Source organism: Mobula hypostoma, chromosome 21 (genome assembly GCF_963921235.1).
Source record: "Mobula hypostoma chromosome 21, sMobHyp1.1, whole genome shotgun sequence".
Classification (NCBI taxonomy): Eukaryota; Metazoa; Chordata; class Chondrichthyes; order Myliobatiformes; family Myliobatidae; genus Mobula; species Mobula hypostoma.
This window is the reverse complement of record NC_086117.1, coordinates 49724450-49752106: the sequence shown is the minus strand read 5'-3', so window position 1 is coordinate 49752106 and position 27657 is coordinate 49724450. Positions and strand designations below refer to the sequence as shown.

General features: G+C 39.9%; 1 protein-coding gene across 6 annotated transcripts in view; it reads left to right on the top strand.

Annotated features, from left to right (window-relative positions):
- Positions 1-24663, top strand: part of LOC134359998 (histone-lysine N-methyltransferase EHMT1-like) — a 202045-nt gene extending 177382 nt beyond the window's left edge. For all 6 annotated transcript variants that reach the window (XM_063073967.1, XM_063073969.1, XM_063073965.1 and 3 more), the window contains 4 exons: positions 2044-2130; positions 7334-7412; positions 20410-20585; positions 23906-24663. In XM_063073967.1, coding sequence (XP_062930037.1) covers positions 2044-2130; positions 7334-7412; positions 20410-20585; positions 23906-24089 — 526 coding nt within the window. In that variant the 3' untranslated portion in view covers positions 24090-24663. The remainder of the gene's footprint in view (positions 1-2043; positions 2131-7333; positions 7413-20409; positions 20586-23905) is intronic.
- Positions 24664-27657: the final 2994 nt, after the last annotated feature.

Here is a 27657-nt window from a genome sequence, read left to right as displayed (position 1 = left end):
TACGATTTACAGATTACACTTTATAAATCTTACTGGAACTATGTAATTAATAGAAATACAATATAAAAGGAAAAGTAAAAGGTGCCAATCTTATCAGAGTTCAACCACTTCATGCACAACCGTTGGAGCTGAATTAACAGGGTCCTCTTTCCACCAGGCTAATCTCCTCTGACCCCCTTGACTCGCTGCTCAGGACCAACCACAATAGTCAACCAGAGCGTGTCCAGTACGTCCTTCTTCTCCAGGTCTCCTCCTGAAAAGCCCGCCAAACCACACGGTTCCCAGCCATATGAGACAGAATATCACCCACAAAAAGAATAACATGGACACGCTTTGGTTTGTTCCCTCTGTTATCAATAATATAACCCAAACAAGCAGAGAGAGAGAGAGAACTCCTTACATCGCAGTTATTATTACAGAAAAACCATTTTTATTATAACATAACAAGCCTTTTTATGAGCCTTTGCAGTAACATAAAAGAAGAAACCCCTTACACACTTATAAAGTGAAGGAAAAGGAGAGTAACCAGGTAAAGGGACCAAAGGGTTGGTGTGTGTATGTGGCACCAGAAGATATGGAACATTGAGGCATAGGAAAGTACAGTACAGGAACAGGCCTTTTGGCCTATCTCGTCCATGCAGAACCATTTAAATGGCCTAGCCTCATCGACCTGCACCCGGACCATAGCCCTCCATACCCCTGCCATCCATGTACCTATCCAAACTACTCTTAAATGTTGAAATCGAGCCCGCATGCACCAATTGCACTGGCAGCTCATTCCACACTCTCATGACTGTCTGAAGAAATTTTCCCTCGTGTTCCTGTTAAACTTTTCACTTTTCTGCCTTAATCCATGACCTCTAGTGAACTTTGTGATCCACTGGTCATTGACTTCCAGTCAGAAAAACATCATCCCACCATACCCTGCTTCCTATTATCAGAATCAGGTTTAATATCACCTGCATCTGTCATGAGATTTGTTAACTTTGCAGCAACAATACAATGCAATACATGATAATATAGGAAAAAACCTTGGGTACTGGTATGATTGTTGCCCTTTTGGGGCAGGTGGGAACTTTTGACTATAGTTGAACACACCCACTAATTGGTTGGCACAGGTTTTCTACCTTCTCTAAAGCTTCTTTGGAGTTCTTATTTCTGTGCTCATTGAGATAACAGATGAGTATTCCATCATAGCCCTGACATGTGTTTTGTAGATAGAGGAAAGGTCTTCGGTTTGTTGGTGCAGCTAAGCTGCTGCTCGGTGATGATCAACATTATTGATGCAGTGTCATTAAATGTTACTGATGTGTGGGTAGGCATTCTTTTGTTGAAGATCGTTATTGTCTGGTATATTTATGGTGCTATTGTATTGCTCTGTTCTTTTGGTCCATGTTTAGACTAAGGCTGTGATGTTTCTGAAGCTAAGTGATTCTGGCAAGACCCAAACTGAGCATCAGTGACCAGGCTATTGGAAATTAATCATAGCTGGATTATTCTGTCAATGATAGCATCCATTACCACTGATGATTTGAGTATAGTCTATTGGAATCAAAGCTATGGTTTCTAACCTATTGAATAATTTATACTAAACAATATGTATTTTATAGGTTTGAATTCTCCATGTTACTAGCAGTAATTTTGCAGGCTTAACTTCATTTCGTAGAAAATTTCACTTGCAAGCTAATAGCAATTATCCATTCAAGAAAAACTAAACAAACAACTTATGCATGGTATCGGAAGAGTTTCCTCTGAAATATTAACCCCATGATTTGTATTTACATATGAAGATCAGAAGATTTTCTGACATTACTTGTTTTATATATACATATTGAATTATTTTGAAATGCACAACGTTCCATATGGGACAAGTGCTGTAGTCAGTTTTTATGCAAAATAAAAACCTTGCAACTAACTGGGAGGTAAGTGACTAAGTAATCAATGGCAGATAACCTTTGTTAAAAAAGCAAGTATTTTTTCAACAACTTGCTTGGAACCATGGTGTGGTTACAATTTATTTTGTTGTTTATTCTGTCTGCTTAGGGTTCGACTTCAGACGTATCGTACACACAAGATGGGCTGGGGCGTTCGGTCACTGCAGGACATTCCTAAGGGTCATTTTATCTGCGAGTAAGTGTTTCACTGCACAATGGTGATGGAGCAATGTATGGCTGAACTGATTTGCACCATTGCATCAGCCTCTCCTGTCCATCAGATTGGTCTTAAATTGTTACTTACCGTTTCCTGTAGTGCCAACTGCCCACATAATCCACATTATCCACTTCAAATACCCTAAATCCTTTCTGCCAGTTTTGAGTCATAACCTTCGAAATGTTTCCAATCCATGTACCTGTTCAAGTGGATTTAACAAGTTGTTGTTATACCTGCTTCAACTATTTCCTCTGGCAGCTCATTCCACATATGTATTATCACTTCTAGAAAAAAATGCCCTTCAAATTCTTATTATGTCTTTCCCCTCTCACCTTAAACCTATGCACTCTAGTTCTTGATTCCCCAGCTCTGTGAAAATGACTGAGTGCATTCACCCTGTTTATGCCCATCATAATTTTATACTCTACAAGAACATCTGTCTGTCTACTATGCTCTAAGGAAAAAAATCCTACTCTGTCCAGTCCCTCCCTGTAACTCAGAACATCAAGCCCTGGCAATGTCCTGGTAAATATTTTCTGCGGTTTTTCCAGTTTAATAACATTTTTTCTATTGCATGGTTCACAAATGCCTTGACCTCACAACCTATGTTCAATGTCCTGCTAGCATGCCAAAAGCTTTCCTCGATACCTTGATTACACTGTTTGGGAACCATATTCTTGAGCTTCCAGATCACTTTGTTCTGCAACACTCCCTGGGGCCTTGCTGTTTACTGTAAAAAAAAATGCTATATTGATTTGACTTTCCAAAATGCACTACATCACACTTATTATAAAAACACTCTCATTTGCCTTTCCTCAGCCCACTTACTCAACTGATCAAGAACATTCTGTGATATTTGATAAGCTTTGCTTTTTTTTCCCCCCTTTTAGTGTCAACCATGGCTTGTATATTCTTGCTCAAGTTACTGATATAGATGACAAACAACAATGTGCCCAGAACCTGTGAGTGACCCCATTAGTTACAGGCTTCCGGTCCAAAAGAAACAGTCTTCCACTACCACCCTCAGCTTCCAACCATCAAGCCAATTGTGAATCTAATTAGTCAGTTCTCCCTGGATTCCATACAATCTAACTTTCCAGAGCAGCCTACCATGCAGAAATTTACCAAAGGTCTGACTAAAGTCCTTATAGACAGTGTCTTGCACTCATCGGCTTTCTTGGTTACTTCTTCAAGGAACTCAAATCAACTTTGTGAGTGATGCTTCCCATGCACAAAGCCATGTAGCCTACCCTGAATAAATCCCGTCTTTTTAGATAATTGTGTATTTTACCCCTCTGAATCCTCTCTGATAACTTAACAACCATGGAATTTAAACTTACTGGTTCTAGAGTTCCCAGGTTTTTCTTTACAGCCCTTCTTAGATAAAGGCACAATATTTGCTACCCCCCAGTCTACGACGCCTCACTTGAGGCTAACTGTAATGCAAGTATATCAGCTAGGTCTCCTGCAATTTCTTCTGTAGCCTTCCACAGTGTTCTTGAATATACCTGGTCAGGCCTTGGATATTTATTTATCATTTCAAGATTTCCAGTAGCTGCTCTATCATAATGACCTGTTCTGCTGGTGCTGAGTGAACAACAGTGCATTTCAAGTTTTTATCATATTTGTTATGTTTTGTAACTCCAAAACCCAAGAACTTGTATATAAAAAAATAACCAGTAATGAATTATGTAAACAATAAAGAGTACTTTATTAAACAATGTATTTTAAAGTTCAAAGTTAAAAGTAAATTTATTATCAAAGTATGTACACTTTATACAAATGAGATTGGTCTTATAGGCAGCCATGAAACAAAGAAACCCAATAAAACCCATTAAAAACAAAAGAAGATTGTCAAACACCCAGTGTGTAGAGAGAGAAAAAAGCAAATTGTGCAAACAATAAAAACAAGCAAATGGAATTCAGAACTGAAGTTCACAAAACCAGGCATCACAACAGTCGATCCAGAGTCCACTAGTCGCAGGCCACATTTACAATATTACTCAAATATTACTGAACTGTTAAGTACACAACTACTATATAGATGTCCACAGCAGAGTAAATTTTAAATTATCCCATTCAGACCTAAAGATTTAATAGCTATAGAGGATTTCTTTCTTTTGTCGGCTAATGTCTTTCCTGACCAAGGGGTCACTCTGCTTGGCTGTGAAACAATCTCAGGTTCTGGGGCTGAAACTGTTCTGCAACAAACTGGTCCATTGTTACTGACTATGTGTTCTGGAACACCAGTCCTTGAGAAGAGGCTTCTCAACATCAACAGTGTGCAAGGCTGTGGTGGGGATCATTGGGAACACTTCTGGCCACTTTAGTATCCACAGCTACTAAGAAATTTATGCGCATGAATGATCTGGCAAAATCCACATGAATCCTTTGCTGGGGCAATGCAAGCCATTCACAGGGATGGAGAGGTGGTGGGTGCTGCTCTTGGCATCTTCTAGACAATGTCACTCACACTTTTAGCTGATCAAGATCCCCCTGTAGTCTACAAAAACCTATTCATTTATGACCAACACCTTTTAATTTTATGTCATCTGTGGTCTTATTGGTTAATCCTTGTGCATTTGCACAACAAAGGTCCCATCACCGATATCTGTGGCATATCTCTTTATAGCAGTCTCCATTCCGAAACAGAACCTCAACACCACTCTGCTTTCTATTTCTGAGTCAGTTTTGGATCCACCTAACTAGCTCTCACTGGATTCCATAGGATCTAATCTTCCAGACCAGGAAGAAACAATTAGTGTTCTTCAGAGGTGAGTTCTGGACCTGAAGTGGTAACTGGAGACATGGGAGTACAGGTGCTGGAATCTAGAGCAAAAAAACAGACCGCTGGAGGAACTTAGTGGATCAGGCAGCACATACAAAGGGTAATGGGCAGTGAGCATGTCAAGTCAAGACCCTTAATCTGGTTTGAAAGATTGAGGGCCAGTATAAAGAGGTGAGGGGTAGGTCATGAGCAGGCAAATGTTTGGCAGATTCAAAGTTAATAGGCAGATGCAGTAGTGAAGAGTGGAAGTGGTGAGAGGGTGGGAGGTGATAGCTAAGGCAACAAAGGGCTGCAAATGATAGAGTCTGGAAGGACACAACCTAGAGAAGCAGCATATCATGTTTCACCTGGGTCGTCTACATTGAATTGTCCAAATTTAGGTAAGTTGATCTCTCTTCTCTTTTCTCTCTCTTCCCATTCTATCCAGTTCTACTTACATCCGCCCACCCCACCTCCATCAGCCCCCAAACATTCCTTTTCTCTTCTCCAACCTTTCCTTCTGCCCATCAGCCACACATTCCCCCACCAGCTACCCTCCCTTCATTGTTCCCATTTGCCCACTCCACTTCCTTTATTTGATTCCATGCTCCACCTTTTCCCCTTCCATCTGCCAGTCACCCTTTGTCACCTGAAACAACTTACCACTTGCCAGGCCTTGCTCCACCACTCCTCACCTCTTTATACCAACTACCTCCACTCTACTCTTTTAAGTCCAGGTGAAAGGCCTTGATCCAAAATATTGTCTATTTCCCTCCGCAGTGTTTGATCAGCTGAGTTGATCCAGCAGCGGATTTGCATCTGAAGTATTCTCTTTCTCTTTGCACAGATGCTGCTTAACTCGCTGAGCATTTCTAACACCTTTTTAAATTAAATTTGTTGTCTCTTTTACTCAAGCTAAAGTTAATGTGTTTTAAGTGGTACAACGCTTAGAAATTTCTGTTGAAGACAGAAATAGCTGTTTTGCATTTTTATTTGATCCTTCAAATCTTATTCCAAGATCAAAATCACTCTGTCTGTTGTACCAGTGGATTACATAGGAGAGTGATGTATTTTTCTCAGATAATTTGTTTATTATGTGAGATACTGGAGCACTTGTATTGTCAAGGTTATTTGCCTTTTACATTAATATTTTGCTTAAAAGTTGTTAAAGGAATCATTTAATTATCCCTGGAGACAAGAGGACCTGTATAAGTTGATTTTGAGTCTTCTGGTGTGTTTGTCTTTAAATGTTGGCAGCCTTGTTCGTGATTTTATTTCTTATTTGGCAAAAACTGACATATTTGGGTCATTCTTCTAATCAAAGTGTACATTAGCTTGTAACTGCCTTCATTAGCCTTGAGTTTGGATATCCTCCTAGTGAAAAGCATACTTCCCTTGAAATACTCCAGTGGCAATATGCATAGTGTAATGGGCTGGATTAAATCCTGGGCTACTTCACATATGCTGTGGAGCACAAATATTCAGAACTTGCTGACAAATCCTATGCCAGGTCTGACTTTGTGCATGATCTGAGACTCAGTTCATTTCGCTGGGGATTTTAGGATAATGAGTTTGGATCTAAAATGGAAAGGAAAGCCAAATTGGAAGGTAAATTTTATTTTTAAATGGATTGCGTTAGTTCAGTTTTTTATTTGCATTTTAGTTTTCAATTTTTAAAAAAATCTTCTATATTTTTAAAAATATTTTACTTCAACAATTTTAAAATGTGGTTAAATGTCAGAGACTTTAAAGTCATTGAAATCAAGGCAGTGTTCACAACTGACAAAGCTCATTGCTTCCTCTGCTGTCTGCCAGAATGTTTTTTTGGTAGATCCTGGCTCTGTAACATCTGAAGCCTTGGTGTTGTCCAAACTGCACCTAAGGACTCTGGGATGTGGAGGGTCAACAAAACAGGCCTTTCATAACCAACCTATGTAATTGTCAGTAGGAAGTGGGGAATGGGCACGGTAGCCCACAGTTTGGAGGTTGGTTCAGTTAGCTTGAGCACTGGGATTTTCAAAGTCCAGACACAGTCCTGGAATCTTTATTGGATTATTGATGAGTGTTAATGTATACTGTGGATTGTCCTGTAAATGACCTGCTTCTTCCCACAATCACTGTTGCCACATTATCCTCCTGATTACTTCATAGAATACCATACATTGAATTTGAATAGAATTGATAATTATTTTCATGTATTGATAATGGCACATGTTTCTCAATGTGCTCATTGATTCACCTTTTAAAATTTGTGTTGGAAAATAAATAGTTTTTAAGATTCCTAAAAAAGAAATCCAAGATCAAATATTGTGATAGACTATTATTTGTTCCATCAGTCAAGCTGGTTGATGGGTATTCTATTAACATCATACAAGATCAAATAAAACAGTTCAAATGCATTCTTTTTTGTGCAAGGTATGTGGGGGAACTTATAACAGATGCGGAAGCAGATGTACGAGAAGATGACTCCTATCTTTTTGACCTTGATAATAAGGTACTCATTATTCTATTATGTTGTCATTTTGTGTCAGATTAACTATATCTCCTGTGTGTTCATGAATTAGACTAGCCTTTAATCTGGGAACTAGTTTACTTCTTTAAATTCACAAAAGTTTTTGTTGCTGTTCTAACAAAAATCCTATCTGGTAATCAGAAGAGATATAAAATGAAAACTTCTCAACAAAAGATCTGAGTAAATTAATTGGACAGAAAATGTGTTTTTAATATCACCAAATGTACTTATTGACATTTTTAATATTGTATTAAACAGTACTATTGTGCTGCTATGGGACGCTGGGGAGGAGATAGTTGCGCCCCTACACTTCTGCATCTTCATTAACCACAGCTGAAGGCTAGAGGACAGCTAATGTAGTTACTTTATTTCTGAAGGGTGGCAAAGATAAGCCAGCTAGCTGCATATTGGTGAATCTTACATCAGTGGTAGGAGAAAATCTAATGGGAAACACAGGGATAGGCCTCATGGCTTTATGTTGGGAAGTAATGGTTTTTCACTAATTTGGATGAATCTTTTCAGGTGGTAACTAAGAAGATTTAACAGTGCAGTAGATGTTCTCTATATGGTGTTTAGTAATGCATTTACCAAGATTTTGCATGGTTAGGCTGGTCCTTGGTTAAGATGTCTGGGACTTGAGGTGAGTTAGCTAATTGGATTCAAATTTGGCTTGATGATAGGAGGCAGAGGGCAGTGATGGTGAGATGTCTTACTGATCGGAAGTGCGTGACCAGCGGTGTACAGCAGGGTTTATTGGTGGGATATTTGTTTGTGATTATATGTCAATCACTTGGATGTGAATATTTGAAGTATAATTCTCAAGTTCATGGAATAATGGGTAGTGAGGAAGGTTGTCTAAGGATAGAGGAAAATGTAGATCAGATTGGCAGATGGAACTTAATCCCAATAAGAGTGAGATGATATATTTTAAGAGAAGAAATAGGTGTGGGTTCTATACAGTAAATAGAAGGGCAGAAAGAAATGTTGATGAACAGAGAGGCCTAAGTCCATGGTCCCCAGAAGTAGCAAGACAAGACATAATAGTGAACAAAGGTATATAGTATTCTTGTCTTCGTTGGTCAGGATATAGAATACAAAAATTGGACATTATGTTTCAACTTCACAAAACACTGGTCAGATCACATTTAGAGTATTGTGTATAGTTCTTGTTTGCACACTTTAGGAAGGATGCAGTAGTGCTTGAGAGTGTGCAGGGGAGATTCACCAGGATGTTGGTTGGCTTGGAAGGTTCTAGTTTTTGGGGGGGGGGGGAGATTGGATAGGCTGGGTTTGTTTTCCCTGGATGGAGTAAAGAAAGCTGAAGGTGACCTGATCAGGTGATATAAAATTATAAAAGACATAGATGGGGTAGGTAGTCAGAATCCTTCCCCATGATGGAGTTGTCAGAAACAAGAGGATAAGCTTTAAGATGAGAGAAAGGAGTTTATGAGGGGATCTGAGTGGAAGGGTTTTTATACAGACAGTGGTGGGTATCTGGAACTTGTGGCCAGAGGAGGTGGCGGGGTCATACATAATCACTGTGTTTAAGAGAGACATCTAGACAGACACAAGGTATAGAGGATACAGACCTAATGAAAACAAATGGGGTAGTGTAGATGGTTAACAGGTTGGTGCAGATATGGTGGGCCGATCCTTTACAACTCCATGTCTATGAACGTTGATAGATTCACTGGAATATGGAAGGCGAAGCTTTTTCAAAGAACAATTGGTCCTGCTAATTTCGGTGTGCAAAATTAAGGTACAATCAGATTCCAATGGCAACTTTGAAACTAACACTGATCAATTAAAAAAATACATAATTACTTTCCGTAGACAAAGTTCTTTGACCAGCTTGTGAAGAAACCCTCTGGCAAGGGAAAGATAAGATACATTTTAATTACTCACTTCTCATCTTGTTGGTCTGGTGGGCTGCTGTTGGTACAACCAAATGATTTTACTGGAAAATTGTCGTCCAGTACATATTGACTTGGTGCAGGACTTAGTACAGAACTTTGCAGGCTCATTGCCTCCAATTAAAGGCTGAAGTTCCCCAGGATACATAATTCCATATAATTTCTCTGACAACTGTTGATGTTAATGGGATCTTAAGTCATAGTCATGTAGCATGGAAATAAGTCAAGTAAGATTCGTATCTAAGTTAGTCCCATGTGGCCCATGTCCCATTAAATCTTTACAATCCATGTACTTGTCCAATTACCTTTTAAATGTTACCGGTAATTAATGTACTCCAACATAGTAATTCTCCACAGGAAGCAAAGGACAATGGTCACTGTCAACTTTGAATGCTTTGCAGATTATTTAGCTCAAGAAAAACTTGAGTTTGAAAGTATAATTGTTGCTTCAGATTCCTTAAGATTGTTCTTAAAAATATATTAACAAAATACAATGTATTTTGTATCTTTGGATCTCAGGAGTTTAAACAAATTCCCATTTTCTTCAATGGCTAACAGTTTAAAATTTTCTCCTTTTTAATTTTATGTTCATATATACTATGCTTTTGGACGAAGTATCTGTGTACCAGAATGATATATTTAAGAGTATTTATAATTGAGTGTGTTAGATAATTATGGTGGATGAAATAGTTCATAATTTCTATAGTTGTTTGTGATTTAGCATTCAGCAAATGAAATGCTTATGATAGTTGTAGAATACACCTTCTGGTGCTACTTGGGCACGTCTTCGGTGATGAACCTGGGGTCATAGGGTGTTTCGGGTGTTTAATCATCAGACAGCCTCGACTGGGCGACCCAGCTGGGGGTGATCAGCCCCCGACTTGTGTCCAAGTGGTGCACTAATCCACGGATACCCCCTCTGGATCCACAGCCACCGCGAGGCCTTTTCAGCAGCCTCTAGAGTGTTCTTGGTGGCTCTTCTGCACTGCAGTCCTTTAACTCCAAGGAGTTTTAGAGTCCGCTGTAATGAATGGCCAGCAAAGCCATTCATGTATTGAACAAAGAAAAATGAGAAGAAGTACTGTTGTATCAATATTAGGGGGAAGTTTTAAGAGCTAGAAGTATAGGGCAGGAGGCCTGGAATATGACAATTCAGGGAAGGAACACAGGGATATTCTGATTATGTCTTCAAAATACTGGAAGGAAGATCTGCAAGCTTGTGAGGTAGGTTTTTAATATCTTGAAACTTTGTCAGTTTTTGAAATAGGAATTCTATTAAGGTGTTTCTGAGCAATTACTAGAATTCTAGAGCATTTGCTGGAGTCTTAAGATTTTGGTAGGATTTAGAAAGAAAACTTTGCGTCCTAATAGGGCCATTCTACAGTAATTTTACAGATTATTTGAAAATTTAAAAAACTAGAAAGAGGCACTAGGTTATTCAAGTTGACTACATAGTTCATAATTTCAATGTTTAAACCTTTGAGTTCTTAACTTGACTAAAAATACAGTATTTTTAAAAATGTTTAGAATTGTTTTTCCAAGAATCCAACTTTTTCCCCTCACTGTGCAAGACTTCCCACTTATTAATGTCTGCCCAGACATTTTCAACCTTAAATATTGACACTGAAGCTGAAAATTAAGAGAAATTTAGGATTGGGGGCAGGAAGAGTGAATGCTGTGCAAGAATTTATATATGTTGATATGCAGAGGTGTTGTATTTCAAACTGGAGAACATCTATATACCTACTTGTGCTTGTTTAATTTTTGTTTGTTTTTAATCTGAGATCTTTTTGAGAAAATGGAGCTTCTATGATTGATGAAGCCCCCACCCATATCTTCTCTATTTCTTGTACTTCTGCTCTTACCCTACCTTTCCACCTCACTCCAGACAAAATACGGATAAGAGTTCCCTTGGTCCTTGCCTTTTACCCTGCCAGCCTATGCATAAAGCACATCATTTGTCAACATTTGCACCTGCTATGATGTGATCTCACCAGCAGGCACATCTTCCTCTCCATACACCTTTCTGATTTCCACAGGGACCCCGCTGTTCTGACAACCTGATTCACTCATCCCTGTCCATCCACCTTCCTCCTGAGACTCTTCACCCAGTAATTGCAGGAGGTATAGGACCTTTTGCTATACTTTCTCTGTCGCCACCATCCAGAGCTCTTAATAGCCCTTCCAGGTGAGGCACATGCACCTCCTCCAGCCTCATCTTGCATCTGGTGTTTTTGAGGTAGCCTGTTGTATGTCAGTGATACCAAGTGCAGACTTGGATGTCTACTTTCCTAGATACTTTTTGCTCTATCCCCCATGGCCATCTGGTTGCCTCTACCTATTACCATAGCCACCTGTGTCCGTAGCCACCTCCACCACCAACATAGGCTAAATGCAAACTAGAAGAACAGCACCTCACATGCTGCCTGTGTGGGCTGCAAGGTTCAGTGGCATACTTCTATTCAAGTTTAATTGTCATTTAACCATACAGCCAATCGAGACAACATTACTATGAGGTCATGATGCAAAGACACATTAATGACAGTCGCACACACAAGATCACAATCATGTAATGAGAGTCCTGGTGCCCACCTCCCCACGCCCCCCCAGTGATACTTCAGCTTGATGCATACAGTTCAACAAACCCACATAGAATATCAGTAAAAATGCAATGATCATTGCATATATATAGTCCAGAACCCCCAGCCCATTGCTATCTGTCATCTGGCCCCCGATACACATTAGGCGACACCATAGCTTTGAAACCTTGTCCTTGCCCCAATGCCCAACTCCCAACTCCCACTAGGCAAATCCGTGACTTTGAGGCCTAGTCCTTGCATATATAAGTGCATATCAGTTAGTAAAAACACAACCCGACAAATATATGTCTGCATATATATAGTCCAGACCACTCAGTCCATTTAAAATCGTCAGTCGCCACAACTGCGCTACGCCACCCCCAGTAAATGCGATGGCTCGAATGCCTCTCCTGCGGCTGAAAAACAAGCGACCCCACAGCTTGAGGCCCGAGTCCATTGAGTGCCGCTAAAAAATTTGCAGTCAACCACAACAGAACTTGTTTTCTGCCGACCAAAGCCCCGGAGGGCAGCTCCGACTCCATTCTGGATGGTGTACCGCACCGACCCTGGAGAAGCGCAATGGCTTTGTCTCCTCACTTCACGTGCGACAAGCAACACCATGGCTTCATGCTGCCTAATCCTGGCTATGACCGAGGACTAGGCCCCTTCCATCTGCCCCTGCTCACATCCAGTAAATTATTGAATTGAACTTGCGGCATACCAGATTAACAATGAACTCTTCATTGGATCCTTCGATTTCAGATACTCTGATCCACCGTTGCCCCCTTTCTCTCTCCTCATGATTTACCTGGTTCCTTCTACACTTCTCCCCTAGTTTCTTTTCCCACACTCCTTGCCTCCACTCCCACAATTCGCAATTGCTATACTCAGTGCCCTGACAGAACACTACCTTCATTCCTCTGTCTACCTGTGTCCCCACTTTCAATAACTTAGGTGTTCCTAGATCCCTCTGTTCCATTACACTCTTTAGGTAGAAGTTTCTTCAGGACAAATTTTCATGCAAAGGGTGGTGAGTATGTGCAACGAGCTTCCAGAATACGTGGTTGAGGCAGCAACGATAGTATCATTTAAGAAGCATTTGGATAGATACTTGGAGGGAAATGGACCGAAATCAGGAAACTGCAACTTGCTGGGTGGACAACATTGTTGGCATGAACTCTAACCTGAAGGGCCTGTATCCCTGCCATATGCTCTGTAAGCTCTACTACTGACCATTCTGATTATCATCTTAAATAATTGATTAATTTTTCAACAAATTTGAAAATGGAATTAGTGTTAGGAAGATCTTTGTTCCTCATGTTCTTCTTCCTGGTTTTATGCATAAGGAATCAATGATAGAAAGGAAACAACATTGCAAGAAATGATAAATATGCATGCAATATTGTGTTTGGAATATTTGGCATAAGCTAAGTTATACAGGGTGCTAAATTTAAAAATAAACAGCTAGCTCAAAGAGTCAATGCAATGTAAAGTGTGAAAGTAAAATCCTTAAGGCTAATGTCAACAGCAAAGATGGCTGAGAAACTGGCACGGTAACAAAGTATTTAAAAGAGGATAAGTCATAGGCGGGGATTCACTTTTTATAAACTATCGTTCAGTTCATTTTGCTGCTAAATATATGGATAAATTTCAGGTTGAAATAGTTGTACAGCACAGAAACAGGCCCTTTAGTCCAACTCATCCATGCCTGACCAAGATGCCTACCAAAGCTAGTCCCATTTGGTTCATATCCCTCTTAACCTTTCCAATTTATGTATCTGTCAAAATGTCTTCTCAAACTTGTAATTGTACCTCTTTTCATTTCCTCTAGCAATTAATTCTTTAAATGTCCATCGGGTCCCCTTTAAATCTTCCCCTCTCACGGTAACTTTAGATTTCTCTACACTGGGGAAAAGACATGGTTATTTATCGTATCCATGCCTTTCATGATTTTATAAACTGATAAGGTTAATCCTTGGCCTCTCTCTAGGGAAAACATATCAGTCTTTCCTTAGAATGGAACCCTCCAGCCCCAGCCCCTTGTTAATGTTTTCTGCAGTTTCTCTACTTAATCACATCCTTCCGAAAGAGTGGTAATCAGAACTGCACACAGTGTATCTGTAGCGTGATGTTGCAACTCCTGAACACAATGCCCTGACCCATGAAGGCAAATGCGTCAAATCTCTTCTTCACCACCATGACTACCTATGTCGCCATTTTCAGCAAACTACACAGCGTTGTTCGGTGTGTATATTCTGCCATGGTTAAACATCCCAACATGCAATATTTCACTCAATAAAAACTTTGTTTTTATTGGAGCTAATGAATTTTATTTAATGCATTTTAAGGAGAAAAGCATTAATGCATAGAACATGGAACAATACAGTACAGGAACAGACTCTTTGGCCTACAATGTTGTGCCGAGCTAAATAAATTAGTAATAAAATGTCCAACTAAACTAATCCCTTTTGCCTACACAATGTCTATATCCTTTCATTTTCCTCACATTCATGTGCCTACTTAAATGTCTCCTTATGTTTCTGCCTCTACCATCGCCCCAGGCAGCTGAAAGATTTTCATCAGTACACTGTACCAGCCCCTACGTGTAATGTTACTGACTCTGAGCTATGGTTTTGACAGAGCTTTCAGTAGATGTTATTACTTCAGTTTCTTGTTTTGGATTGCATCAACAGCTAATGGGAAAGGGTGTGGATACTCTTGTTGCTTACATAGGGAAAAACTGTATAAATCATCTAGAAGTCAGCCTATTAGTGTTTAAAACTGATCTTGTGAGTGAGACTATGGCTTTGAAAATAATTACTTAGAATAAAATGGAAAGATACGAAGTCTAGATTCAAGTGAATGCTTGACAATTGATTGATATAATTATAGAACCAGGTAGATATAAATTCTTCAGATAAAAATGAATTGAAATGTTTTTCCTGGTATAGTCTAAATTGAGGATGATCAGTCATTTGGTTATTCTTGAATGTGGAGAAAGAATTTATTTTTTCAGGTTACTCTATGCTGAAACCTAATTATACTTTTACCACAGGATTCGATAGGCTAGTATTTTTTCCAACAAGTGAAGAAGATTGAAGGGCAACTTCTCAAAGGTTTATTAAATCATGCCGGGCATAGATGAGGTGGATAGTCAGTCTTTTTCACACTGTGGGCATGGACGAGTTGGCCAAAGGACCTGGTTCTATCTTGTATTACTCTATGAAAATTACACCAATGAAAATATTTGAGAAATTTCACCCTCCCTGAAGCCCATTAATTAGATAAAAGTTATCATTTAAGGGGATGAAAAAATTAGGGAGAAATGGTATATTAGGGGAAGAAAGTGAAAATACTAACAATTAGTGTATTTATCAGATTATTAAAAGCCCCAAGAGTAATCTGTCCAAAAGCCATAATTTGCAGTATTTTTGTAGATATTAGGATTGATAATATAGGTGCTAGTTGATATTTTAAAGTAAACAAATTGATGTATCTGTTCCAAGTAAAGAATGCCATTTGACTTTGATAGCAATGGGTAAAAGTCAATATTTTACAAAAGTATTACAGGTGCCCCGGCTTTTCAAACATTCGCTTTACGAAACCTCACTGTTACAAAAGACCTACATTAGTTCCCTGTTTTCGCTAACAGAAGATGTTTTCACCGTTACGAAAAAAGGCAGCGCGCGAAAAAAATCAGTATGTGCCCCGAGCAGCTGCTCTCCCCTGGATTCGGAACGGAACTCTCGCTGGCATTGCTTAAACACATGCCTGTGAGCAGCCGTTTGCAAGTTGAGTTCTAAGGTAGCAGAAAAGCCTAAAAGAGCTTGTAAGAGTGTTACACTTAGCGTAAAACTAGACATAATTAAGCGTTTCGATCGTGGTGAACGAAGTAAGGACAAAGTGAGTTTGGCTTGTGGAAGTTGATGTAGATGATGTTGAAGAGGTCTTGGCATCCTATGACCAAGAACCGATAAATGAAGAGCTGATGCAGTTGGAAGAGGAAAGGATAACAATCGAAACCGAATGCAGTAGCGAACGGACCGAAAATGACATCGAGGCAGGCAGACGTAGAAGAAGATGACCTGCCTGCCCTAATGGAAACAGATGACAATGAGATGACACCCCAGTGTCCCACCACCCCAACCCCCAGGCCACGGACAGATACCGATTCACAGAGAGTGCAGCGGTAGCTGGGAGGCATACAGCACAACTTTAAGAAAAAAGCCGAAATAAACATGCTAATTAATTAGGTGCCGCCCGGCACGTAAATGTCAGCCCAGATCGCGGCACCTAATTAATTAGCATGTTTATTTCAGCTTTTTTCTTAAAGATGTGCTGAGTGCCTCCCAGCCACCCCTGCATGCTTCGCGGATCGGTATCGTGTCGCTGCCCAGAGGGTGGGGGCCACTGCACCACCCCAACCTTTGACGATTCAGCCTAACACACCATCATCAGTGTGCTTGGCAAGCTGTCTTCCCGATTCCCGTAAGTGATACTACACTGTACATACATTATTTCTACTTTCTATAGGCTGTGTATTTTTACGTGTTATTTGGTATAATTTGGCAGCTTCATAAGGTTACTGGAGAGAATGTTTCTGCTTGCATGAGATTTTCTGCCGAGAGCGCTTGCGCCGTGTTTTTGCCGATGGCGCTTGCGTGAGATTTTTGCTACGGTGGACAGTGCAGTCAATGATTGTAGAGAAGTATTTCTGCTCTATATAGGCTGTGTATATATCATATCATTCCTGCTTTTACTATATGTTACTGTTATTTTAGGTTTTATGTGTTATTTGGCATGATTTGGTAGGTTATTTTTGTGTCTGCGAACGCTCACAAATTTTTCCCATATAAATAAATGGTAATTGCTTCTTTGCTTTACGACATTCCGGCTTACGAATTGTTTCATAGGAACGCTCTACCTTTGGATGGTGGGGAAAACCTGTAGTAGCAAAGTACTAAGAAGAAGGTACTTGGATAGCTGAAAGATCTGAAAGTCAATTAGTTACTTGGCCCAAATAGACAACAGCCCAGGGTTCTGAAAGAGGTGGCTGAAGAGATTATGGAGGCATTAGAAAATGCCACCCTACTCTTCAATAAGGGAGAGAGGCAGAAGAAAGGAAATTATAGCCAGTTAGTCTGACCTCAGTGGCTAGGAAGATGTTGGAGTCGATTGTTAAAGGTAAGTTCTCAGGGTACAAAATATGCTTTCCTTAAGGGATAATTTTGCTCAACAAATTTGTTGGAATTATTTGAGGAAATAGCAGGCAGGATAGACAAAGGAAAATTGATGGATGTTGTATACTTGGATTTTCAGAAGGCCTTTGACAAGGTGCCTGAATATGAGGCTGTTTAACAAAATAAGAGCCCATGGTACTACAGGAAAGTTCCCGGCATGGATAGAGTGGGAATAAAGGGACCCTTTTCTGACTGGCTGCTGGTGACTAGCGGTGTTCCACAGGAGTCGGTGTTGGGACCACTTTATTTTTACACTATATGTTATTTTGATGATGGAATTCATGGCTTTGTGGCCAAGTTTGCAGATGATATGAAGAGAGATGGAGGAGCAGGTAGTGTTGAGAAAGCAGAGAGGCTGCAGAGGAACTTGGACAGATTAGGAGAACGGAGGAAGAAGTAGCAGATGGAATACAGTGTCGTGAAGTGTATGGTCATGCACTTTGGTAGAAGGAATAAAAGCGTAACTATCTTCTAAAAGGACAGACAATTTAAAGATCTGCTGTGCAAAAGAACTTAGGAGTCAGTGTGCAGGATTCCCTAAAAGGTTAATTTGCAGGTTAAATCTGTGGTGAGGCAGATCAGTGCAATGTTAGCATTCATTTCGAGAGTACTAGAATATCTTTACGTGGAGTATTGTGAGCAGTTTTGGACCCCTTATTTAAGAAAGGATATGCTGACTTTGGAGAGGGTTCAGAGGAGGTTCACAAGAATGATTCCAGGAATTAAGTGGTTATGATATAGACAATAGGTGCAGGAGTAGGCCATTTGGCCCCTCAAGCCAGCACCGCCATTTACTGTGATCATGGCTGATCATCCACAATCAGTATCCAGTTCCTGCCTTATCCCCATAACCTTTGATTCCACTATCTTTAAGAGCTCTATCCATCTCTTTCTTGAAAGCATCCAGAGATTTGGCCTCCACTGCCTTCTGGGGCAGAGCATTCCACATACCCACCACTCTCTGGGTGAAAAAGTTTTTCCTCAACTCCGTTCGAAATGGCCTACCCCTTATTCTTAAACTGTGGCCTCTGGTTCTGGACTCACCCATCAGCGGGAACATGCTTCCTGCCTCCAGCGTGTCCAATCCCTTAATAATCTTACACGTTTCAATCAGCTCCCCTCTCATCCTTCTAAATTCCAGTGTATACAAGCCCAATCACTCCAATCTTTCAACATATGACAGTCCCGCCATGCCGGGAATTAACCTTGTGAACCTACGCTGCACTCCCTCAATAGTAAGAATGTCCTTCCTCAAATTTGGAGACCAAATCTGCACACAATACTCCAGGTGTGGTCTCACCAGGGCCCTGTACAGCTGCAGAAGGACCTCTTTGCTCCTATACTCAATTCCCCTTGTTATGAAGGCCAGCATGCCATTAGCTTTCTTCACTGCCTGCTGTACCTGCATGCTTGCTTTCAGTGACTGATGTACAAGAACACCTAGATCTCATTGTACTTCCCCTTTTCCTAACTTGACTCAATTTAGATAATAATCTGCCTTCCTGTTCTTACCACCAAAGTGGATAACCTCACATTTATCCACATTAAACTGCATCTGTCATACATCCGCCCACTCACCCAGCCTGTCCAAGTCACCCTGCATTCTCATAACACCCTCCTCACATTTCACACTGCCACCCAGCTTTGTGTCATCTGCAAATTTGCTAGTGTTACTTTTAATCCCTTCTTCTAAGTCATTAATATATATTGTAAACAGCTGTGGTCCCAGCACTGAATCCTGAGGTACCCCCCTGGTCACCGCCAGCCATTCCGAAAGAGACCCGTTAATCGCTACTCTTTGTTTCCTGTCAGCCACCCAATTTCCAATCCATACTCCAGATATGTAACACTGTATGATAGCACTTTCTATAGTTACTATTTCTTAGCAGGACTAGAATTCAAGGCTTCACCACCTTGAGACTCATAAAGATTGCAATGTACGTATTTATCCATGATTAATGGGGCTAAATTAAAATTAAAAAAACACAAACTGGGAATGTCCATCGGATGTTGCTGATGGCAGTGAGTTGGCAAGGCTAGTCAGGTCTTGTGCCTCAAGTTAGGGTGCCACTTAACTCCGCACCCAAGAATCTTGAACATCCCTTGACGATTTCTATTTCCCTTAATGCCCCTTGAGGACACGTAACCACCCCCTTGTTGGGAATCACTGGTATAGGTTAAAACACTCTGATCTTCAATTCTGTGGTCTGACAACTACCTTTGTTCATTGTGGTTTGAATATAAGACGATAAGACATGGGAACAGAGTTAGGCCACATAGCCCATCGTATCTGCCCTGCCATTCCATCATGGTTGATTTATTATGAGACCATAAGACCATAAGATACAGGAAGTAGGCCATTTGGCCGATTGAGTCTGCTCCACCATTCAATGATGGGCTGATCCTATTTTTCCAGTCATCCCCACTCCTCTGCCTTCTCCCCATACCCTTTGATGCCCTGGTAGTGGGTGAGTCTAAGACCAGAGGGCACTGCCTCAGAATACAGGAACGTCCATTTAAAATGGAGATGAGGATTTATTTCTTTAGCCGTAGGGTGGAGAGTCTGTGGAACTGGTTGCCACAAGTGGCTGTGGAGGCTAGGTCATTGAGTGTTGGTCATTGAGATGGAGGTTGATAGGCTCTTGATTAGTCAGGGCACGGAAGGTTTGGGGGGAGAAGGTAGGAGAATGGGGTTGAGAGGGAAAATGGATTAGCCGTAATGAAATGGCAGAACAGACTTAATGGGCTGAATGGTGTGATTCTGCTCCTATTTTTTACAGTCTTATGGAAGTTCTTTTGTATAAGTTTATTCATACATTTTTAAAAAGAGACTGTTATAAGTTGCTTCCTTGAAACTTTGAAGTAAACTTCTTGGATTATTGTGCCTATCCATCATATCTCTTGTTATTAAAATCTTTTATTCAATTTCTGTTCTAGAAAAGCCTCCAATTTATCAAAATGACTTGATCAAATTTGATGTAGATTAATAGTTTAATTTACTATATATATGGCAAAATGTTAGTAGTTACTTTGATAATTCTGACGGCTAATGGCTTGAGTTAACTGCTGCTTTTAAGCTTTTACATGCATTAGTTGAACCAAGGAAACAAAATTGAAAGTAAATTTATTGTCTGGGGTACATCAAACTACTCTATAAGTATAAACACAACTCTAGTTGTATTTGTAGCACTTGTAACTGAGGAAACAAGTAATAAAATACATATTTATCTATCACTTTAATTTTAAGGAAGGGGACGTGTACTGCATTGATGCTCGATATTATGGAAACGTCAGCCGCTTTGTCAACCATCTCTGTGAACCAAATCTCATTCCGGTACGAGTGTTTATGTCACACCAGGATCTTCGTTTCCCAAGGATTGCATTCTTCAGCAGTAGAGACATAAAATGTGGCGAGGAACTAGGGTAAATATTTAACATTTTGAGATTTCCTTCCAATATCCAAAACAAGATAATTTTCAGATGTGGTATCCTGTGACGTGAAAAGGCTGTTATAGGTACCCAATGTAAAAATGGGCCAAACAAGTGCCCAAATAGGAGTACGTGATTTGGAAATGTATATTTGATGAATTGTCTTCAGTCCTTTATAAAATAACAATTTAGGTTTATAAAGAACCTTAAATGGAGCAGAATGCCCCAAAGTGGTTCACATCTAACAATTTATTATAAATATTGATCTATATTTTTACTAAATATTAATCAGCAAAGAAGATAGTGCTTTTGCCTGACCAGCACTTTTCTTGATTGTCTCCAATTCGGCCTCCTGAGATGTTTGGCAAACAGATGGTGAGAAGATCCACTAACTGGGAGTTTGAATTATGACAAGGGACTGCAAAAACTTGGGCTTAGCTGTAAAGATATTTAACAGAGAATGTAGTTATTTAATGAATAATTAATGGTATGTTAGAAGTAAATTAAGAAAACCAGAGTTGCAACGTGTTATTGCCCATGTTACACTGAAAATGTTAAAGGTAACACTGGAACTACTCAGAATGCCAGATTTGGGTTCAGTTAGCATGATAGTGTGTCAATTTCATTTGAATTAGTCCAAAGATGTCTATGGACTAATTTTCGTTAACAACAAAATTGTATGCTTAGTATTTGTGATCCATACAAATCTATGTAAATTTTAAAACTTTTTAATTTTCTGTCTGTAATTATGAATAATATTTGTGTTTCAAGGCTGTAAGTCAACTCTCTAATTGATTTCTCCACTAACTTGGATTAAGGAGCAGAAGAAATTAATGTGGATCTGAGCCAAACTTCTGCCAAAGTTTGATCTGATCTCGGCCTTAATATACTTTCTTATCTAGCTTTATAGCTCTTTTACCCTCATGGCGAAATGCACTTTTAAATATGTCCATTGTTTTCAGCTCTGCAACTCTCCAAAATAGATTCACAATCCTTTAAGACAGGGGTCCCCAAACTTTTTTGCATCACAGACCGGCTGACATCCCCGGTGTTCAAGTGGGGTTAAACTCACCTCAACATGTCTTTTACAGTTAGGGTTGCCAACTTTCTCACTTCCAAATAGGGACAAAAGTAGCAGTCAAATCCCGGGACACTTGTGTTTACCCCAGGAAAGACTACCATGACCATGAAGCCTTGCACAGGCATCTGTGTGCGCATGCGTGTACCGCCGTTTTTTTTCCCACAAATCGGTTCTGCCTTAGTCTTCCCGACTATACTGCAAATACATCATTTCTACTTTATATAGGCTGTGTATTTATCATATCATTCCTGCCTTTACTATATGTTAGTGTTATTTTAGGTTTTATGTGTTATTTGGTATGATCTGGTAGGTTATTTTTTGGGTCTGGGAACACTCAAAATTTTTTTCCATATAAATTATGGTAATTGCTTCTTTGCTTTACACCATTTCGGCACAAACGGTTTCACAGGAACGCTCTACTTTAGCAGGAGAAATACGGGACAATGGCGGTTCCGTATGGGACAAACCAATTTAGCCCAATATACGGGATGTCCTGGCAAATACGGGACAGTTGGCAACCCTATGTTCAAGTTCAACAGTGCGTGACAGGGAATGAGGAAAGGTGCAGCTGACTCGTATCGTTTCCTTGCGGCCTGGTGGTTGGGGACCACTGCTTAAGAGAGAAAATTTCTCCTTATCACTGACTTAAATTGACAATTCTAAATAATAAAACTATACTCCCTGGTTCCAGACTCGCTCTCATCTATCATGCTAAACTCTTCAGAATCGTGTGTGCATCTCTCGGAGCACCTCTCTTCTAAACTCCAATAAGCACAAGCCCAAATCACATGGTCATTCTCTTAAGTCAAGCCTTCATCCTAGGAACCATTCCCATGTATGTTTTCTAAATTGCCTCCAATGCAATAAGGAGGTTGAATCAGCTATGATCTTATGAGTGGCTGTATCGTTGTAGCAATACCTGCACTCTCGTTCTCATTAATCCATGTAATAAAGGCCAACATTACATTTGCCTTAATGACTTGAGTGATTCTATCATGACTTTGTATTGTGTAGGGTTCCACCAAGATGCATGCTGCAGACTCTGTTCCTTTAAATAACATTTTCTATTTAAATTTTACCTGCCAAAATGGATTACTTCACATATCTAGGAACTTTGCATAATACTCCAAATGCCCTTTTTGTTGCCCATTTATTTTAGCTATATAATTCCTTTTTGGTCTCTGTGAGTAAGTTCCTTTTTGTAACTTACTTTTCCATCAGTCATTATGTCAACGCACTCAGTCTCTTCCTCCATCTAAATTGTTGATGCCTGGTGCTAATCTGTATAGCACCCCACTAGTCGCAGCCTGTTGACCTGAAAATGATCTGTTAGACCTAACTTTATGTACAGTTAGTTAGCTAATCCTTAATCTATGCTATTATATCAGCCGCAATTCATGTGCAAACAGATTTTCTAAAGTATCTGATAAAATGTCTTTGGAAATGCAAATACTCAGCATCTACAGGTTTCCTCTTTGTTCGTCCTCAAATAATCATTTATTAAACATTAGGTGCTTTGAATAAATGATATTATCTCCGCTGAATTGTACAATAACATTGTAAACGTCTTACTACTGTTTCCGTAAAAATCAATCGCAGCATTTGTCTAGCAACATGTGGTTGATGGGCTTTTTGCCTCCTGCTTTCTGCCTCTACTTCCTTGAATTGGGATACTAAATTTGGAGGAGTTACAAATTACAAACCCTTACAAGGAATCTTTCTTGAAACTCAATTGCTTGATTTCCCAGTGCCCTAAAAGTTTAATGTTACATAAATGTGCTCATCTCTCTATTCTTATAGGGTGAACCTGAATGCATGGGTAGCTGACTGCTCAATTATGTTCAGTTAATCCACTTCAAAAAGATCATCTTCATTGCAGAACAGTTGCTGTACTTTTTTAGTTCACTTTGCAGAAATTTCAATGTCACAGCCAATATGGTACCATTAAGGCTTATATATCAAGTGAATCTTGGCTATTCAGATAAATCAAACATTCCAGAAAACTATGGAACTAGCCTTGTACTACTTCTAGTTTCATCCACTTCAAAGTACTAGTAATAAAAGGACAACTATAATGTAAAGTAGGGTTCAATTTATATTCAAAGAAAGTTGATTTGCAAATTTGTGAGCACTGTTAACCTAGAAAATAATAATGAGAAGAGGTATCAAATTTGTATTCAGAGTACTTTTTTTTTAATGCAAGCTGTTTTAATGTGCTGTATTTACTTCGCAGTTTTGACTATGGTGACAGGTTTTGGGACATCAAGAGTAAATATTTTACGTGTCAGTGTGGTTCAGAGAAGTGCAAGCATTCAGCTGCTGCCATTGCTCAGCGACAAGCCACAGTATCTCAGATGGAAGCACAACAAAACAGACTCCCAGACACCAGTTCAAGCACATCTGCCAATGTTTCTTGACATGCTAGTTACCTGGACCACATTGAGCGGTATTAAATGGAATGCCTCCACTTGTGTGAAAGACTTCTTGAAGCACCAGCTCAGCTGTACTGACAAATTCTTCCTACAAATTGTCTGTCTAGTTATTGATGATAGGACATTTAATAAATTGAACTTTTGTTATAGTGAGGGCCAACAGTTATGGTGCTGATAGTGTGATTTTACTCCAAAGTTAAAGTCACCACAAGATTGTATAAAGGAACAACCTGTTTTTAACATGAATTTAAGTAAAAATTTTTTACATGTAGTATTATCAGTAATAGTAAAAGTAGTAATAGTTTGTCTTTATGAATTTGCCATCTGCTGTTGATGCATGATGGTTGGACGTTAAAAACACCATTTTGCATAAGATTTTTAAAGGTTTCCTTAGTGCAGGTCAGGTTTTTTTGTGCAAGTACTTCAAGAACTTTACAGAAACATTACTGTTAGCATTCATTATAATTTTCACCGGTTTTAAGGGCATTTATGCTTGATCCATTAGTGTTCTGAATTTGTATGCAAATCTTGCTCAGATGTTATAAATAAAAGCAGTTCATAATGGATTTGTAAAGTGTGAAAATGCTTATTCTAAACTGATATGAATTTGTGCTTTAGAAAATACATAGACGTAGTGAAAGCTATAATCGGATTTCCAATAAGCTGTCACACAGAGGTTTGAATACTGCCTGCAGTGGAGTTACTTTTATGTGTGTCACAGCAATGCAGCTAGTTAGAGCCTCTACCTTGCAGGGCAAGAGACCCAAGTTCAGTCCTTAACAGGGGCTGTCTGTATGGATTTTGCATATTCTGGATTCTTCCCATATTCCAAAGATGAGAGGTGGCTGGCTAATTAGCTGCTGTAAATTGACCTGTGGGTGGGTGTGTGGTAGAATCTGGTGAGAGTTGATGGGATGTGGGGAGAATAAAGTGCAATTAATGTCGGATTGATGGTTGGCATGGACTCAGTGGACGAAAGAACCTGTTCTCTCTGTGAACTTAATTTGAAGTTCAATTTGTGGCAGCTCAACATAAAAATTTCTTGAGATCGTATGAAGTCAGGCAAACAATTAATACAAAATGACCATCCCTGTTTGAAGTGTGCTTGGGGCTGCTTCCTTACTCGATAAATACAACATAAATGGTTGATATAATCTATTTTAAATGGACATTATTGTTTTAATTGGATTCAATGGCTAGTATGCTGTTGCTGAACTCCATATATCTGAGATATAAAAGTGAGGGAGAAAGGTAAGGTTTCAAAAGGCAGCAGGACTGGTGGTACTTGAGTTTGCAAGAGCAAGAGGGAGCAAGGAGAGGCCTACACGAGCTATAGAAACTGAGGTAGGTACAGTGGAAGCAGACATTTTGAGGTGAAGTACTGTGGCTAAGATCAAAATGGAGAGTCTGAGACAAGAAGACAATGTGGCAACATGGTAAGACAAGGTAAGGATTTTAATTTACATCAATAGAAGGATTGGTAATGGCAGTCAGTGGAATAGTGTGCTCCTCCAGTGAAAGAGATAAGAAAGATGTCAAGAGTCTCTGATCACCATATTTACAGTATGTTGTTTAGCTAAAACTCCTCTCGAACTACACAGATCGGGCTGGAGCTGCTGTTGACTCCCTGAGGAGTGTAGAGGAGGCTGCAAGTATTATTGATTCAAGATTTAGGAAGGAGGCCAGGTTAATAGGTGACCACCAGAAAAAACAGGTGTACTATTTTGGACACTGTTGGAGAGATGGTCTCTGAGGAAAGCAGCAACAGCCAGCTGTGGCTCCTTAGCCCCTTTGTACAGCAGGGAAGCACAAAGTGTAGACATGCATTAGTGATAGAGAACTCAATAGACTGTGTCCACATTCAAAACTCCAGGTGCCAGGGTCAAGGGTGTCTCTGGGTAGACACAGGGCCTTCTGAAAGGAGAGAGTGAGCAGCCAGAGATCATGAACCGTACTAGTACCAATGACATGAGTCAAAAATGATATGCATAGTGAAGTTAGGGATTTTGATCGGAAGTTGAAAAGCAGGTCCTCCAGAATTGGAAACACGATTAGTGTGTGCCACATACTAGCAAGTACAGAAATAGAAAGATAGGACAGGTGATTGTGTGGCTAAAGGGCTTGGTGTAAATGGAGAAGGCTTCTGGTTTTTGGATCACTGTACCCTCTTATGTACAAGGGGTGATTAATAAGTTCATGGCCTAAGGTAGAAGGGAGTTAATTTTAGAAAACCTAGCACATTTATTTTTCGCAAACAACAGGAATTCTGCAGATGCTGGAAATTCAAGCAACACACATCAAAGTTGCTGGTGAACGCAGCAGGCCAAGCGACATCTGTAGGAAGAGGTGCAGTCCTTCCTACACTCGACTGCACCTCTTCCTACAGATGCTGCTTGGCCTGCTGCGTTCACCAGCAACTTTGATGTGTGTTGCTCACATTTATTTTTCCTACATTTACAAACTTAGTCCAGTGATCATGGAGCATATGGATCCCTTCTTTGTAGAAGTCAGCGTCTTGGACCTCCAGAAGTTGTTCACGGGAGGGATGATTAATAAGTTCATGGCCTAAGGTACAAGGAGATGAGTTACTAACTTCAAACTTTCTGCATTTTCACTTAAAGTGTTGAACTGCATGTGCATGTAACGCGAGCTGTTTCACTCATCTCCTTCTACCTTAGGCCACAAACTTATCAATCACCCCTGCTGTGGACCACTTCTACAAAGAAGGGATCTGTATGCTCCACGACCGCTGGACTAAGTGTGTACATGTAGGAGGGGACTATGTTGAAAAATAAATGTGCTAGATATTCTAAAATTCACTCCTACCTTAGGCCATGAACTTATCAATCACTCCTCGTACAAGATGGATGGGCTGCATCTGAACGGAGGGAAATTTGCTGGTGCCACTGGGGAGGATTTAAATTATTGAGGCGGTGGGGTAGGAGTCAGAGTGATAGTGCAGGTGGGGAAGGAGGCTTCTCATAATGGAAGAGAGAACAGGCAAATCCATTAGGAAGGGCAGACATGCACAGCATGAGAGAGCTGGTATGTTTAACTGCATTTACTTCTGTAGAATAATAGAGAAATCCAGCAATGAAAAGGGCCTTTACAGACTGCATTATCCATGCTGATTAAGAGGCCTATACACACTAATCTCATTTGCCTATATTAGGTCTGTGTATCTCTACATTTTTCCTATCCAAGTACCTGTCTTTTATAATGTAATTTTATCTGCCTCCACCACTTTCAATGGGTGCTCATTCCAGATAATCTCCCCTTAAAAATAGCACTCAGATTTAAAGGGGAAATCTCTCCCTCCTCACCTTAAATCCATGTTCTGTAGTTCTATACTACTCTACCATGGGAAAAGATGTGATTTATCTTATCTGTGTTCCTCACATTTTATAAACTAATGTCACACCTTTATTCCAGTGAGAACCTGATCTATCCTTGTAACATCTAGGCAACATCTTGGTGAACTCTTTTGCACTCTCAACTGCTACCACATCCTTCGGTGATAATGACAAACAGAACTGTATGCAATACTCCCAGT